This window comes from Paralichthys olivaceus, chromosome 3 (genome assembly GCF_024713975.1).
Source record: "Paralichthys olivaceus isolate ysfri-2021 chromosome 3, ASM2471397v2, whole genome shotgun sequence".
NCBI classification, from domain to species: Eukaryota; Metazoa; Chordata; class Actinopteri; order Pleuronectiformes; family Paralichthyidae; genus Paralichthys; species Paralichthys olivaceus.
In genome coordinates this window covers 25,364,512-25,379,705 of record NC_091095.1, presented here as the reverse complement: position 1 = coordinate 25,379,705, position 15,194 = coordinate 25,364,512, and the positions used below count along the sequence as shown (strand labels likewise).

Sequence of the window (15,194 nt, the reverse complement as noted above, 5' to 3'; positions counted from 1 at the left end):
GGATAAGAATAATAACCAAAAGCCTAATCATAACCAGGATAAAACTGATGAACCTGTAGGCATATATGATAAATAATACAAGATTTGTAAAGGCATAAACACTTAAATCCAAACAGCTATTTTATAGTAAATTTGTAGATTTCTCAACATCCCCAAATTATTTAACCCCCCCAAACTGTGACACTCCTGGGATTAATACAGTATTTTTATCAACAACTGAGATGAAATCAAGTGCACGGATTCAGTTTATTTTATCTTTTTCATAATAACTTTATTTCATGAACTCTTTTTACAGCATACACGTTATTTTACAGTTATCTTCCTCCTCACAGTTTGGGTGGTCCAACAATCCTCCATCCCTCCACCTTGCTGACTTTAGTGAAGAAGGCCAGTGTTCCCAGACAAAGACAAGCTGATGTACCCGTCACAGCACTGTGGGCTGGACACACACACACACACACACACACACACACACACACACACACACACACACACACACACACACACACACACACACACACACAATATGGATTAATTTAGGAAAAAGATGAAATAGATTCAAACAAAACCATAATAACCAGTACTAATAAAAACATAATCAACTCTTTTGTGTCTAAATGGTCAATTTGGTTACATATTTTATTGTTAGCTGGTGTGTTGAAACATTTCTTAAACAAAACAGACATTTTGGTTTCAAAGACACAGATTGGGTGGACACGAAATGGAAATGAGGCTCATTAAACTCTGACCCTCATTCAATTCCATCACTCCGTTGACATCAATGTGTATGGACATGATGTGAGGTGTGTGAATTCCTCGCTGCCAGAACAGATACTTACTTCTGACTCCCAGGAAGATTCCAGAGGTGCAGCCCCCAATAAAGTAATTCAGTGGGTCATCTGGAGCTTCACGGGCCTGAGCAGTGAGACATGTCGCCATACCAAAAATAGCCCCCATGGTGGCTGATGGAATACAGACAGACACCCATGTAAGCATTTTACAGTTTGATGCATATACATGTAATATCAAACAATGAGGTTCAAGTGCCTCCTTCCAGCTTTCATTTTAGGACAATGCAGCAAGTGCATATGAATAATAAAAGTCCCTTGTTTTCAATCCATAGTAGTAGCAGTTACAGAACAAATCATGTGCTGATGTCAGACACATCAAGTCTTTGCAAACAATTTCTAACCTGAGTTTCTTCTTTTTCTTAATTTTTACACTCTTCATATACAGCTCAAATGAACATTTAAAGATAAGTGTATAACCTTGGTTATTATTTAATTTTGAATTAAGTGTGCTGAACTCCAGAACAGAAATAACAATAAAACAAGTGGAATAAAGAAAACTCTGAGTTTGTTAGTGCTGAGTTCACAGCTCAGGAGCACGATGTCTAACATTACTGTCACTGTCTGTCATTTTCATGAATTTCTCCAGTGGAACTGGACCTCTTTTACTGTATGATCAAAAACATGACACTTAACACCACACAGCTCTTAACTTGACATATATAATAACAAAATGTACCCATGCTGACAGTTGTGCTGGCCGCCCTCTGCACTGTTGCCAACGCAGAATCAGGCTGGAGCGCCACTATTTGATAGGCTGAACCAACCAGGCCTGGAGAAGAACACACAAAGACAAACACATATTAACAAAGTTAAAATCAACAATAGGTCACACAGCTGACTATGGAAGCTATACTCATGTAGAAAGCATCACACTGAACAGAGTCTGTGACAGACTGCTGGATTCTTAGTCAGACTCAGTCTTACTAATCAGATCACACAACTGCACACAAATATAACTGTTGGAATGGTGTAGGCCACTTGTGTAAGCTCTTTATCAGTTATATGCAGAAATATAAAACAGGCATAAAATCTGACCAAACCTGAGTGCAGCCTAACAATTTACATAGACTCACAATAGAGACAGTGGTCCTTTCATTCAGATGCGGCATTCAAATTGTTAGTATACTACACCTGATTTAGTGCAACATACATTTAACCTACCTGTACATTGAATGTCACATGCACACATATAACACATTAATACATTGCATATTACAGCTCTAGGTGAGTATGTGTGTATACTATAGGTATGTGATACTCTAAACCTACTCTGTTGTTATATTGTGTGCACATTTCAGGTACGGTCTGTCCATCATGGAAAAGGGACTTTTTCCATTATCGCCAGGGCGTCATGTGCTGCACAGATTGTAAATTCACTCATGATATTGTTTGATATGAATAAAATGTAAACAGGACCTGAACCAAATGATGTATTGAATGTATTCACGAATGTTTGTGAGATGAAAACTGATATTATTGACATGGAATAATGAATTAAGTATTTCACATATTACAGACAAACACTATAACTATGCTCTCACGCCATAACAAAGAGGTTCAACTCTACCCAGAGACTGTGCAAAACTGGGTCCAGTCATTTGAAAACACAGTCACATGTTGACAACTCTGATTAGGACTATCTGAGTTTTGATGACAATTAACATTAAATTCGTTCAGTGAAACCATCGTTTATCATCTGACACCAACGTTAGTGTTTGCCCACTGTTAACTCCACATGTATTACAGGTGAGGGGGGTACATTGGCTGATAGTGGCTCAAAACAATGACAGAAGTCAAATAAAACATAGCATGTGTTTAGCTCAGAGTCTGTGTTATGATCTGAAAGCAGCTTCAAAACCAGTACCAGGCTAACCTGCTAGTTCAGTTAGCATGGACGCTAGTTCAACACTTTGCATTCACGGCCCGACACGACCGTCTACATCTACAACCTGCACGGCACAACACTGCTGTTGATTAGTACTGATATATTTACCCAGAGCTGCGCCCAGTTTGGTGACTATCCATGTTTTTTCGACGCAGTCTGTGCCCTCTGGTACGTCCCAGTAGCCCATTTCTGCTTTAGCAAGGACACACACTTCCGGAAGTGTCGCGAGAAATACTCTCCTCGTATGCTTTGGTCGGCTGGCAGCCCGGTTTATGTTGTATTACCGCCACCTACTGGATGGAGTAGTAAGAGTTGAATAAAGCCAGTTAGTTCAATGACTTTCTGACATTACTTGTTCTGCTTCCTTTGGTCAATACGTTTTTTCCAAGTGTTATATGCATTAAAAATAGCCAAGTTTACCTAATACTGGTTTGTGCCTTTGCCATGTGTGTAATACAGTGATGCTCTGACTTCTAATGGATGATACTTTCAAGTAAATGTTTCCTGTTTCAGTATGTATGTGCATAATTACACCAGGAAGGTACAGAGATCCTCCACAACCAATGAAATCTGTTAAGTCAGTGTAACCAGAATGTTTGAGTGGAAGGTGACAAGCTCAGTATCTACATCATCATTCAGACTACAGGCAGCTTTTGTTTCAGCTTTTTTTTAAAATATTTACTAGTAACTTAAACAGCACAGTGTTTGTTCTGATCACACCATGTCTGAGTGTATGTATGCACAAATATGTAGCCACAGGAAGAGGAGAAAATCATGGAGTGGATTTGGCTGCAGGGAGACAGACCTTAGTTTTTATTATATCACACATAGATATTAGCCTGATTTGCACAGAGTCCTGCAGGCAATAGGAAAATTCAGAAGGGCCGCAAGTTGTGTAGGCCTGACCAGGCCACGAGCAGGCCCACAAACATTTTCCAACAAGTTTGTCCATTTGATGAAAATGTATCACATGGATAATCAGCCTTGAAATTATTTATTAACTTATTATTGATGGAGTTTTCAGCTTCAATAAGTTGTTTTATATTTCTTAGAAGAAATCCAGAGTCACAGTAAAACTCAAGAGCAGAGTTTATCCTGCCATATAAAATGTCATTACACTGGGTTTCATTACCCTGTTGGAATCTTCTGCAGGAATCCCTGAACTGGAGTGAAAATGACCAAATTTAACACACAGCATACAGACACATGGAATCTTCAAGGGAGAGTCCGATTTTAAGGGTTGTTGCCTCTGCCTTGCTTCACTGTATACAAGATCATTTCTTCTTCCAGAAATGGCTATATTTGTCAGCTTCGAAATCGTCTTCGTAGTGGACTGGCGTCTCCTTTTTCACCTTCTTCACGTCCCTCTTTTTCTGTCGTGCTCGGCGCTCCTCTTCAGACAGAGTGGATAGACAGACTGGCATCTTTCAAAACACAGAGACACAAATCAATTTACAAAACATGAACAACAACCTTATGGACAAGGAGCTTATGAATTTGGTATTGTGTGTTACTGCTGTGTGAGTTGTGCAAGTTTTTGACAAGAAATATTTTTAAAATTTTGTATTCCTGTTTTATTTTATCTGTTTGAGTCTGAAGCTAATATAAATGTGTTTAACATATATTTAACATGTTTTAAGATGTAGCTGAAAACCAGACCAAATTTACACACTCAAAAGAACAAGAATAGCACTTTCTAAGACAGCGGCTGCAGCGTATCTTTATCTCTGTACATCTGTTAACTTCTTCACTAAACTAGAATGGCACTAAAACTTCCATCAGTCTCTCACATAAGCTGCTTTCAGACATGCACTGAACTCCAGAGATCCTCTGACATTTCTCCTGAGAAGGTGAAGGTGTGAACGTAAATGTCCCTAACGAAGGAGTCTCTGTGTGAGAACACAACAGGAGATCCGCCACTGGAGCAGGAAGGTTCAACACACGACAGAAAATGTTGTATTATTATTGGTGGTCTAGTATTCAATTATTTTATGTTTAGTTTCACTTTGGTACCCCCTCCACACATAGATATGAGTGCATGCTTATGATTAAACTTTAACTGAAATTCTTTTTACACTCATTTTACATGCAGTTCAAACCCACAACCCCACACACAGAGGGCTCAAAGACATGCACATGCACATTTTTTTGGAGAGAGATTGTAGAGTAGAGTAGAGTGATGGGCAGCGCCAGGAGAAGCACCCCGTGAGCAATTGGGGGGCATGGTGCCTTGCTCAAGGGCACCTCAGCAGTGCCCAGGAGGTGAACGGTCACCTCTCCAGCTACCTGTCCACCTTCCATACCCATGGTCCACGCTGGGCTTGAACCGGCCACCCTCCGGTTCCCAAGCCAAATGTGGTTTCATGGAGCGCTGTAAAGAGAGGGTGGAGGTGAGGACCAACACTAACCATGAGGATGCGTCTGGGCTCTTTGTATCTGATGTTCACTGTAGAGCCATCCGGACGGACCAGCATCACCGGGTACAGCCTCTCATACTTCTGCCGACCACAGCGCACCACTGACGTCCTGTTCGAGTCCAGCTGAGCTGTGTGGGTGTGGAAGGGTGACACTGTCCGCGTGACCACGGGGCGAACACACCTGTGAGTGCACGCACACACACACACAGAGAGAGACAGAGAGAGAGAGAGAGAGAGAGAGAGAGAGAGAGAACGATGTTATCTAGCATATATCTCCGTTAGCCTTGTTGTATGTTAGCTACTGTGTGGTATGTCACAAGTGATTTTACATTATACGGTATTCCTCTCCGTGTCGTTGTTCGAACACGGGTAAAGAAGCATGTGTGGAGCTCTTACCGCGGTAACAGAGGAGAGCACAGCCTCGACAGGAACATGTTGACAGCCCTGAGGACGCAGCCTCTGAGGTCCGCTGCTGGAGGGGAAGCACACAGCCAGGCAGGAAGCACTTCAAAGGTCGAACCTCTGGAGTTCACTCAGTTAGTGTCCCACTGAAACTAAGCACAGCGCAGGATGGTTCCGACAATCATTACCGTGTGGGCACCAGAAGCGCTTGATGGTCTTCTTTCTTGTCTTTGGTCGGAGTTTTATCAGGTGGCAACCAACGTTAAGGCGCATTACCGCCACCTACCGTGTTGGAGTGTGAGTCAGACAAACGGCTCCATATCATTTAACCATAAAAAAATGTGTTGTTATTTTTAAACAAACATTTTCAGCCCTGAAGTTAATTCATTGTTTTAGCCACATTTGACATTCCTGAAATGGACAGTTTGACTGTGTCTGACTTCAGTGCTTATTGGTAAGTTCAAACCAGCATGGACCCTCATTGCTTACGTGCCTTTTGACACTAAATCAGAAGATCAGAAATACTTTATTAATCCCCGGAGGGCAATTCAAAAAGACAGAAACATTTGCACAATAGTTTCAAATATTCACAAATGTCCTGTATTAGTTAACTATATACTTAACTTGCGATAATCATCTCATGAACTGTTAATATTCTAACTGAAGATGTTGAATTTCATTAGTTGTGATTATTAACATTTTTTGTTGCTGATGCGACAAGTGATGACAAATGGCGCCAGCTCCTGTGACTGTTGTCAGAGATAATGTTAAGTTGATTTAATTGATTGTCTTTTAGATACCGAGCTGTGAAGTATTTGCTTCTGATGTGGTGAATTCTAATCTTAAAGCATAATCAGATCTTGTAGGATTTATTTACTCTGTTTTAAAAACTACATATATATGTGGACTACTACTACTGGTGATAGCAACATAGAGACTATAGAGGCAATAGCAGAGATTGTAGGTCCGCTGGCTGAGGCCACAGGTCAGGGACACTGGCAAGGACTATGGAAGTACAGGCAAACACCACTTTAACATCAGTTAATGCGATGAAGTCAGCAGAACACTATTAGAACCTGGTAACAGGTGGCAAAGGCAGACATGACAACAATATGTTCAAAGAATGGAAAACATGGTCATTGATTCGATCAGCATTTTTCATAAAAAAAAGAGCTGGGGAATTTTCAGAGCCACCTGAGCATAAGAGAGGATGTATTAAAGGCTGTATTTCTGTTCTGCTCTGGAACGTGCTCAGGTTTATCCATGTTGATGTCCAAGGTAACCTGATAAACTGCAAAGCTACAAATCCTCCTCGGTACCAGTGAGCTTCTTTGAGTTTTTGTCCATCACCTATAGATATTGATGAAAACAGAACTTTTTACTGGCCCACTTCTGAGATGCTGGAACCAAACACCCCCTTCCTGATTTCTTTTATTTTTGTATATGTGTCACACTTTGCTGTAGTAATGCTGAATGAGGACTATTTTTGGTTTGGGTGTAAATGATGCATCCTCCAACCGGTGAGGGTATGGTGATATCCCAAGAGCGGTTTTCCAACCAGAAGGTCGGCAGTTCGATCCCCAGTCTTCCCCATCTGCATGGCGACGTGTCCTTGGGCCAGAACCCCGAATTGCCCCTCATGGAACAGAAAGTGCTGCTAATAGATGCACTTTATGAATGTGTGGGTGAATGGGTGAGTGGCAAAGCACTTTCAACACCCTTTGCTCTTAACCCTCAGCAGGAGAAAGAAAAAACTACCAACAAACCCTATTAACAGGGAGAACCCTCAGAGAGGGCCACATGTGGTGGGACAGGACAGACAGACTTGTAACAGAGCATGTCACTTTCTATTTGCAGTCTATGTTTCACAATGAACCATAGAAGGTCTAAATACAGGCGCACTTCAAATTTAGGGGGGTCTGGTTCAACTGGATGATATCAGTGGAATATCTGTACAAAAACTATAAATGGCTGTTAAAGGACCTTTACTAACTGACAGTAGAGGGCAGTGTTACGCCATTGAAGCGTCTAGTCTGTCTCACCCACAGACTGTATATAAAGAGGTCTCATCCAAACAAGACGAGGTTTGTCTCGTGACCAATGCGGAAGTAGTGGAACAACACAGCTGCAGTAAGTTTGATTATTGTTTCTTGCTCAGATCCACCTGCGATCACTTGTCTCGCAGTTCTCCTGACGGCTTGTGTTTCCCCCGTGTCAGCGGAGGAGACAACGAGCTAAGGACATTCAGTGTGAGTGGTGTTGTCAAACCTAAACTTGTTGTTCACCACAGAATGGGATCACCTCCCGAGGAAAGGTTTTCTGTCGTGTCAAAAATCACGTTTCGACAACACATAGCAAAAAAGGCTTTGGGTCTTAGCATCGCATTTGTATGTGTGAAATCAGATGGTGAAATCCCACTCACTTTTAGTTTTTGCTCATAGTTTGATGTGCACCACATTCCTCCTGCATTTTCTCATCTACGAGTGTTTAAGAGTTGACTGTATGTGAGTCCTGAGATGCGTTGTGTGTCTTTTGTTTTTCAGGCAGGCAGCAAATCCATTATTTTGCAGAGATGGTTGGTCTGGGCTTGGCCAAGACGTGGTTATCTGTCCAGCTGCTGCTCCTGTGGACACTGCCCAACATCTCTGGTGAAGACATCTCTTCTTAATGTCTCATGTCTTCACTGTAAAAGTTTCAATGAGTCATGTTCAGTCACCATTTAAGTATGTAGTGACCTCGTGATGATCACGATGACGTGAACAGCTTTATAGTAATTATTTACTAATTGATTCATAATGCTTTATGATCATGCCGTTCATACTACAACCAGGAGACTTTTTTGTGAGCATCTTGGATTGATAGCTTTTTTTAAATGTCCTTGTTTGTCCGACAGACTGCAGAGTGTATTTGTTTGCTCCTGCTGCCATCACACTTGAGGAACACTCTGCAGCTAACATCACCATTACTTCCAGGTAATCAGTCTAAAGAAGTTGTATTCACAGTAGACTGGGGCTTAAATCCTTGTACTGAGGTTACTACTTGGATCTAGTCATTATTCTTTTGGGGGACACAAGAGACCGGGAAACTATTTCTTTATCTTCTTAAACAATTTTCTTTACCTTTTAGTTATTTGCAGTTTGTGTAGCCTGGCATAGTCTCCTCTAAGCCTTTCAACATCCTACAGACATCAGTTGTATTGACACAACAGTTAAAGTCATTGGGCATGACAAGGTGTGACAGGACATCCTCTCCCCTGAACCCCTTTAAAAAAAAAAGGTACAAACCTCAGAGAGGATCACATGTGAGGATCTCTCTCGCCGGATGGACAAATGTCTATTAGATGCTGTGTGTAACAGAAACCTCTGCCGTCAAATGAAAGTAGACTGTGTTGGTGAAAAAGCACACTCTGTAGTGGTGCTATGGTAGCTTAAACTGAAAACATCTAAGACGGCTGTTTTTCAGCTGTGTTTTCAGCCCTTGATTCTTAAATGAAAGCAGGCCAAATAACCTGTAAGTAAACACCCACACTTTACACAGTACCACAGTGTTGACACAGCAGAATCAAGTTAGAGAGGCCAAATCCAAATCCTGGTAATTCCTGTTCTTGTAAAAGCAGCCGTCAGGATCAGTGTTGTTCTGACTGAATGTTTGTGTCTGTCTCCAGTTCCCCTGTCAACCAGTCAGCTGTGATTCAGTTAAATGTCACCTACAGCTCCAAGTCCAACTACACATCTGTAATCACAGTGCCTGAGCAGGTAACGTGTCACGCCAAACACAGACTGGTTCATATGTATTTGGACAATGACACAATTGCCTCTGTACACAACCACAATGGATTTGAAATCAAGCAATCAAGATGTGATTAACGTATAACTTTTCAGCTTTAATTCAAGAGGGTCGACAAAAATATCACATCACCCGCTCATGTTGTTGTTGTTGTTCTTGTTTAGGTGTTCCTGCCACTTGAAGCAACCTCTGTCAATTTCAATGTGACAGCCCGTGATGTCGGTCAGGTGACCACACACCTGCTTAGCAACAACACTGACTTCAACAGGTGGGTATCAGCACAGCAACAGCATGCACTGACACAAGTCTGCTGGGATAGGTTCACATCCAAATTTGATCTCAATCAATCAATCAATCAAATTTTATTTGTACAGCCCATATTCACAAATCACAATTTGTCTCATAGGGCTTTAACAAGGTGTGACATCCTCTGCCCTTAACCATCAACAAGAGTAAGGAAAAAGTAAAAAAAAAACCTTTTAACAGAGACAAAAAATTACGTAGAAACCTCAGAGAGAGCCACATGTGAGGGATCCCTCTCCCAGGACGGACAGAAGTGAAATAGATGCCACGTGTAATGGAGACAAAGAAAAATAAGAGTAATAACAGCATTGATTAGAGTAAACAGTTTGTAGCATGATGGAAGGTAAATTAATTGAGGAGTTATTGTCAGTATAGGCAGAATATCTGAGTAAATATATTGTATATCAAGCAGTCTTGTTGTAACCATAGTCCATGATCAACAGCCATCACGATGAAGAAACACCATCATAATCCATCATCATGATCCACTGTCTAATTTGTTTGAAGAGAAATATGAGCCCTCAGCACTGTGCTACACAGTCAGTGGATCTTGTCCAGACTTAGTGTTTTCAATAGAAAAGTCCCTGCCTCTGCAACAAGGAACAATTATAGCAGCACAATGGCCTTGTGAATATTATTTTATTGAAAAGGAACTTAAAAAAATATGTCAACCTATTCTTATACTTCCCTCTTTTTTAACAATTCCTGTCAGTCCACTCTCCCAGCCTCAGTTCAACATGAGTCACTCTGTCCACAGAGTACAATGGAGAAATAGAGGTTTGTCTTGTCCACTCGTCTTACAGTTAACAAAATATTAAAGTAAGATGGCAGTGACAAGATGAGGTCATTACTTATTTGTCCCCACCAAAGACATGCCCGCTTTCATATGTCACTGTGTGTGGGACTGCAGAGGTGGGCAGCCTCCAATTCAGAAGACTCTCCAAGCGTTTCAGTTGTGTGTTCAGCATTAATGAGATTAAGACACTTCTTTACATCATGTCTTAGACACAGTATGCGATGAGCACAAATCAGACAGTGCTTGTTACATGAATACATCTAGAATCAGTGAACATGGACTGAATGGCTCATTATAGGCTTGACCAGGGTCAACGATGATGGTTGTGCTCAGTGAGAGGCAGGGATCTACCAGAACACCTGGGTGTGGGGGGGTTTCTATGACCCATGCGTTTTGTCTACTGCGTGCTGAGATTCTATGACTATGTATGGCCTGTTTAACATAATAATAATACTATCATGGTATATTTCTACAGTCTTGTTTCTTTGTGTGTAAGCCTGACTCTCTCTCCTTCAGCTTGTCGGTCAGGATCCGTTTTATGGTCATCCGTAGCAACATCCTGTTGGTAATCAGTCAGGTTATTGGCTGGATTTACTTCCTGGCCTGGTCGGTGTCCTTCTATCCACAAGCGTGGGAAAACTGGAAGAGAAAAAGGTAGCTTTTCTTAAATATTTTCTCTGTGGAGATATATGTATTTTCTTGTACTGCTTGATTTTTGCATCAGAATCTTTGGTTATGTAGCATCAGATACTGTACAGTATGCATGCACTCAAACTGAGTCATGCTTCAACAGACTTCAGGTGAAACAGATCATTTAATGCTGTGTGTCTATAAATGGTAAATGGTCTGTATTTATATAGAGACTTTCTAGTCTTGATGACCACTCAAAGTGGTTCACAGCACAGTTTTGCCATTCACCCATTCACACACACATTCTCTATTTGTCATATGGTTTAGTTTATAAACAGACAGGAATTAACAAGGAGTGAGAGGTGACATGTGAGAATCAAGCTGAGATGTTCCAAACTGTCAGCATTTTCAACACGTAGGAATCTTTTTTTTTGTTCAGACTTTTGACTATTTTATGTCATTTGTATTTGATTGTTCAAACATTGCCTCTAAGGATGCTTCTAGAGATTTGTGTTTGAGCTGAAAAGACAAGTGAGACACAAGAGTTAACAATTTCAGCTTTTATTTTTTGGTATTTTCATGTAGACAACTTAGAACATTGCACCTTTTATTTGACTCGTGTTTGGAGCATATGATGTCTGATTTGGCTTTACATGAAGAAACTGTCTGAAATATTGTGAAAAATAAATGGCCTCAGACCAATAATTCAAACATATCTGTTTTAAGTGTTGTAGGGCTCAACTTTGACTTCCTGGCTCTCAACCTAACAGGCTTCATCGCTTACAGTGTCTTCAACATAGGGCTGTTCTGGGTGCCATATATAAAGGTATCCAACCCCTACTTTACGTCAGTAAACAGCATGTCACATCTAATTATAAAACAGTGAAGGTCACATTGGCCATATGGCACATGTCGTTGTTTAGAGGTGATTTCAGTCGTGTTTATGTTTTACTGATCTGATACATTGTCACATTTCTTAATGGTAAATGGTCCGTACTTATATAGAGCTTTTCTAGTCTTGATGACCACTCAAACTGCTTTACAGCACAGGTTGTTTTTTTGACCATTCACCCATTCATTCATACAGTGCATCTATGAGCAGCACTTTTTTATTTGAGGTGCACTTTGGGGTTCAGCATCTTGTGCAAGGACACTTCAGCATGCAGATGGGGGGATTTCACTCTCAGGTTTCTGTTTGGGTTTGAGTCTCAAGTCATTTCAGAGTGAAACAAAGTGTTTCTGTATATTTGAGTTGAGTTTAGAGCTGTCATGCAGTAGCTGAACCTGAAGCTTGCCTATGTTTCGAGACACAGTCTTTGAGTGATGAATGATCCCCTGATAAACTTCTGTGTGTCTGCCCTTCAGGAAGAGTTTCTGATGAAAAACCCTAATGGAATTAACCCTGTCAATGCTAATGACGTCTTCTTCAGTCTCCATGCTGTCTTGCTTTGTTTGGTGTATATTTGCCAGGCTGCCCTGTATGAGGTGAGCGACTGTGAAAGAGTGGATGTTTTACAAATGTAACTTTCATATTTTGGGACTCAAAGAAGAATCAATGGAGGATCAAAAATGGCTCCTCCATGGCTTAATGATGCTTTTTTAAACTAGAACAGTTTTTTGTTTGTATTTGAAGTGAAGCAGTTTTCCCTCTATACTAATATACACTATTCAGGAGACGTGTGTGTGGTGTGTACAGCCATTGTGTGATTAACACACAACATTGTGACATAAGAAATATCAACAAAGCAACAAATGAGAAATATGTGTGAAGAACACAAACACCTTGAGTGGAACACTGAGGAGTGTTCAGACATTCAAACCTCTCTGTTTTAATTCTCCCCTGTGGGCCTTTGTTCTAGAAATATTAGTGTGTTGAGAACGTTTCAATTAAATATTAGAAAAAAGTAACATACTACAGATTACAGTAGTTGATTTCATATGTGTGTAAATGTCTGTAATCCTCTGTGTCATCTCTCTTTCAGAGGGGGGGTCAAAAGGTCTCCTGGACGGCCCGGTGTTTGTTGCTAGTTGCCTGGACGTTTGCTCTGGTGAGCTTGTTTCTAGGTGTAGCAAAACAGATCACCTGGCTGGACTACCTCTACTATTTCTCCTACATTAAACTAGCAGTCACTCTGATCAAATACGTGCCTCAGGTAAGCAGCTTTCATACACACTGAGACCCAAAGAAGGAAATACAGTGAAAATAAAAAGCTGTAGAAAAGTGTATTTGGTAAAAAAAATTCTAATATTCTCAAAGTGCGTGCGTGCGTGCGTATAGGAAAATACACTGATAAAAACAATGCTATTAAGTGTCATTGATTCCATGTTTCTTGTAAAATCTTAACACATCCTATGCTACTCCACAAAACTCAGTCCAGTATCATGTTGTTGTAAATGTGATTATTTTGTTCGTCGCAGCAGTTATCTCTGATTTGTGGATGTGTTTGCAGGCATACATGAACTACAGGAGACAGAGCACTGATGGGTGGAGTATTGGCAATGTGCTGTTGGACTTCATTGGAGGAACCCTCAGTATTCTACAGATGATTTTACAGTCTTACAACAACGGTTTGTCCTGTTTTATGCTCTCTCTCTCTCTCTCTCTCTGAAATTGAAAAACAAGCGACCAGAGCTCTAGCAGTTATTTAGGGAGAGACAACGTGCCACCGGGCAGTAGTGGACCGAGTTGAACATGTTTTCTTCTACGTCATTGAGTGAACAACTGCAGCAGTCAGCAACTGTGTCTAACTGTGGGGCAATGATCATGCACTAGCTCTAGACCCCCTCTCCCTGTGAGCCGTGAGTTCAGGTAGAAAACCTCATTACGTTTCTGTCTGCTCCACCAGTTGTTAGGGGAATATGAATGACTGCCGTGACATTTGGTTCAGTTAAAAAATTGCTGTGAGATCAAAGTGGTGCTCAAAATGATCAACAATGCTGTTCAGAGCCTCAGCACTGAATTGCACAATTACCACATGCTGCTCATAAAACATCCACCCTCACTTGTCTCACAAACTTGTGACTGACTGCACTGTGTCTCTCCTCAGATGAGTGGATGCTGATATTTGGCGATCCTACAAAGTTTGGTCTGGGCTTGTTCTCCGTGGTGTTTGACATCCTTTTCATGGCTCAGCACTACTGTCTCTACAGACAGCAACCGCAGTACGAGGTTGTCCCAGAGCAAGCAGACTGATGCTGACTCACTGCTGATGGACAGACTGCTTGCAAACGGAATCACAAGGGAGCACAGGACCGGTTTTTGTCGGTCACTAAGAATTAGCACGCCTGATCAACCACCAGATGATTCAAGTCACCGGAGAGAAGTGGTGGTGGTTTTCAACTTAGATATGTAGCTGCAGAGAAGCAGCGCTGACCTGCAAGATATCTCAGGATCTTCACTTGTATTTTTTTACCACTGTATGAATATTTTGTTTGAAAAATTGATTAATGTTCCACTTTTATTAAATTCAATCACATGTGAGCTGACAGTTGTCAGTGTTTGTTAAAGGTCTGATTGTACTGACTGAATTACAGCCCACTGCCACAACAACAATCCCATTTTTAGTTAGGAGGATGCTAATGTCTCTCCACGATGACTGCGGCTATTTTGACAGCAGGTGAACTGATACTGATCACATTAATCCAGGCTCTGGGGCTAAATGAAAACAGCTCTGTAAAATGATTTTATTACCAATGATCTTAGATTTTTCCTCATCCCATCAATAATTTAGCTTTAGTTTTTAGAGCATCATGTTTGTTCATGATGGTGATGACCATAGAGAAACATTTTCTTTGACTGGGACATTATAGACATGAGGTGTGTTACAAAAGGAAAAAGTTATTTATTCAGGTTCAAAGACCAGAAGCGACTCAATCACTTTGTTAACAATGAGCACTGACTGGCATTCACACAAGTTGACTAATAATATTGATCTTCAACAGATGTTCAGTTTAGTTTGCTATTTTTAATGAGATTGGTGATAAGTTGTCAAGAGAATAAAGATGGAGAGGCTGGACAGCCCTGACGGATGCTCCCTAAGGTCAGATCTCCATCAGAATCGAGCTGTCATCAGAATGTACAGTAGTTATGAGTGTGTATGTACGCAAAATATGTTGACAAAGCA

At 41.0% G+C, this 15,194-nt stretch overlaps 3 protein-coding genes across 7 annotated transcripts; 1 reads left to right on the top strand and 2 right to left on the bottom strand.

Annotated features, from left to right (window-relative positions):
• Positions 1-245: 245 nt before the first annotated feature.
• ndufa11 (NADH:ubiquinone oxidoreductase subunit A11) lies at positions 246-3,002 on the bottom strand. Its single transcript, XM_020080748.2, has 4 exons — positions 2,845-3,002; positions 1,528-1,620; positions 840-962; positions 246-439 (listed from the first exon to the last, which is right to left on the bottom strand). The coding sequence occupies exons 1-4, from the start codon at positions 2,921-2,923 to the stop codon at positions 327-329; spliced, it is 408 nt and encodes a 135-aa protein (XP_019936307.1). The 5' UTR covers positions 2,924-3,002; the 3' UTR covers positions 246-326.
• Positions 3,003-3,516: 514 nt separating this feature from the next.
• mrpl55 (mitochondrial ribosomal protein L55) lies at positions 3,517-5,802 on the bottom strand. Its single transcript, XM_020080493.2, has 3 exons — positions 5,550-5,802; positions 5,145-5,334; positions 3,517-4,160 (listed from the first exon to the last, which is right to left on the bottom strand). Exons 1-3 carry the CDS (start codon positions 5,585-5,587, stop codon positions 4,011-4,013), a joined length of 378 nt encoding a protein of 125 aa, XP_019936052.1. The 5' UTR covers positions 5,588-5,802; the 3' UTR covers positions 3,517-4,010.
• Positions 5,803-7,523: 1,721 nt separating this feature from the next.
• On the top strand, positions 7,524-14,551 carry ctns (cystinosin, lysosomal cystine transporter). Of its 5 annotated transcripts, none has more exons than XM_020080490.2 (11): positions 7,524-7,685; positions 8,099-8,203; positions 8,449-8,527; positions 9,220-9,310; positions 9,506-9,609; positions 10,957-11,094; positions 11,797-11,896; positions 12,436-12,555; positions 13,053-13,223; positions 13,521-13,638; positions 14,118-14,551. In XM_020080490.2, the coding sequence occupies exons 2-11, from the start codon at positions 8,128-8,130 to the stop codon at positions 14,261-14,263; spliced, it is 1,143 nt and encodes a 380-aa protein (XP_019936049.1). In that variant the 5' UTR covers positions 7,524-7,685; positions 8,099-8,127; the 3' UTR covers positions 14,264-14,551. The 5 variants fall into 5 exon arrangements, with proteins under 5 accessions (XP_019936049.1, XP_069378866.1, XP_019936050.1 ...); XM_069522765.1 differs by having other exon boundaries at positions 7,639-7,685; positions 8,103-8,203; XM_020080491.2 differs by having other exon boundaries at positions 7,658-7,804.
• The last annotated feature ends 643 nt before the right edge of the window (positions 14,552-15,194 follow it).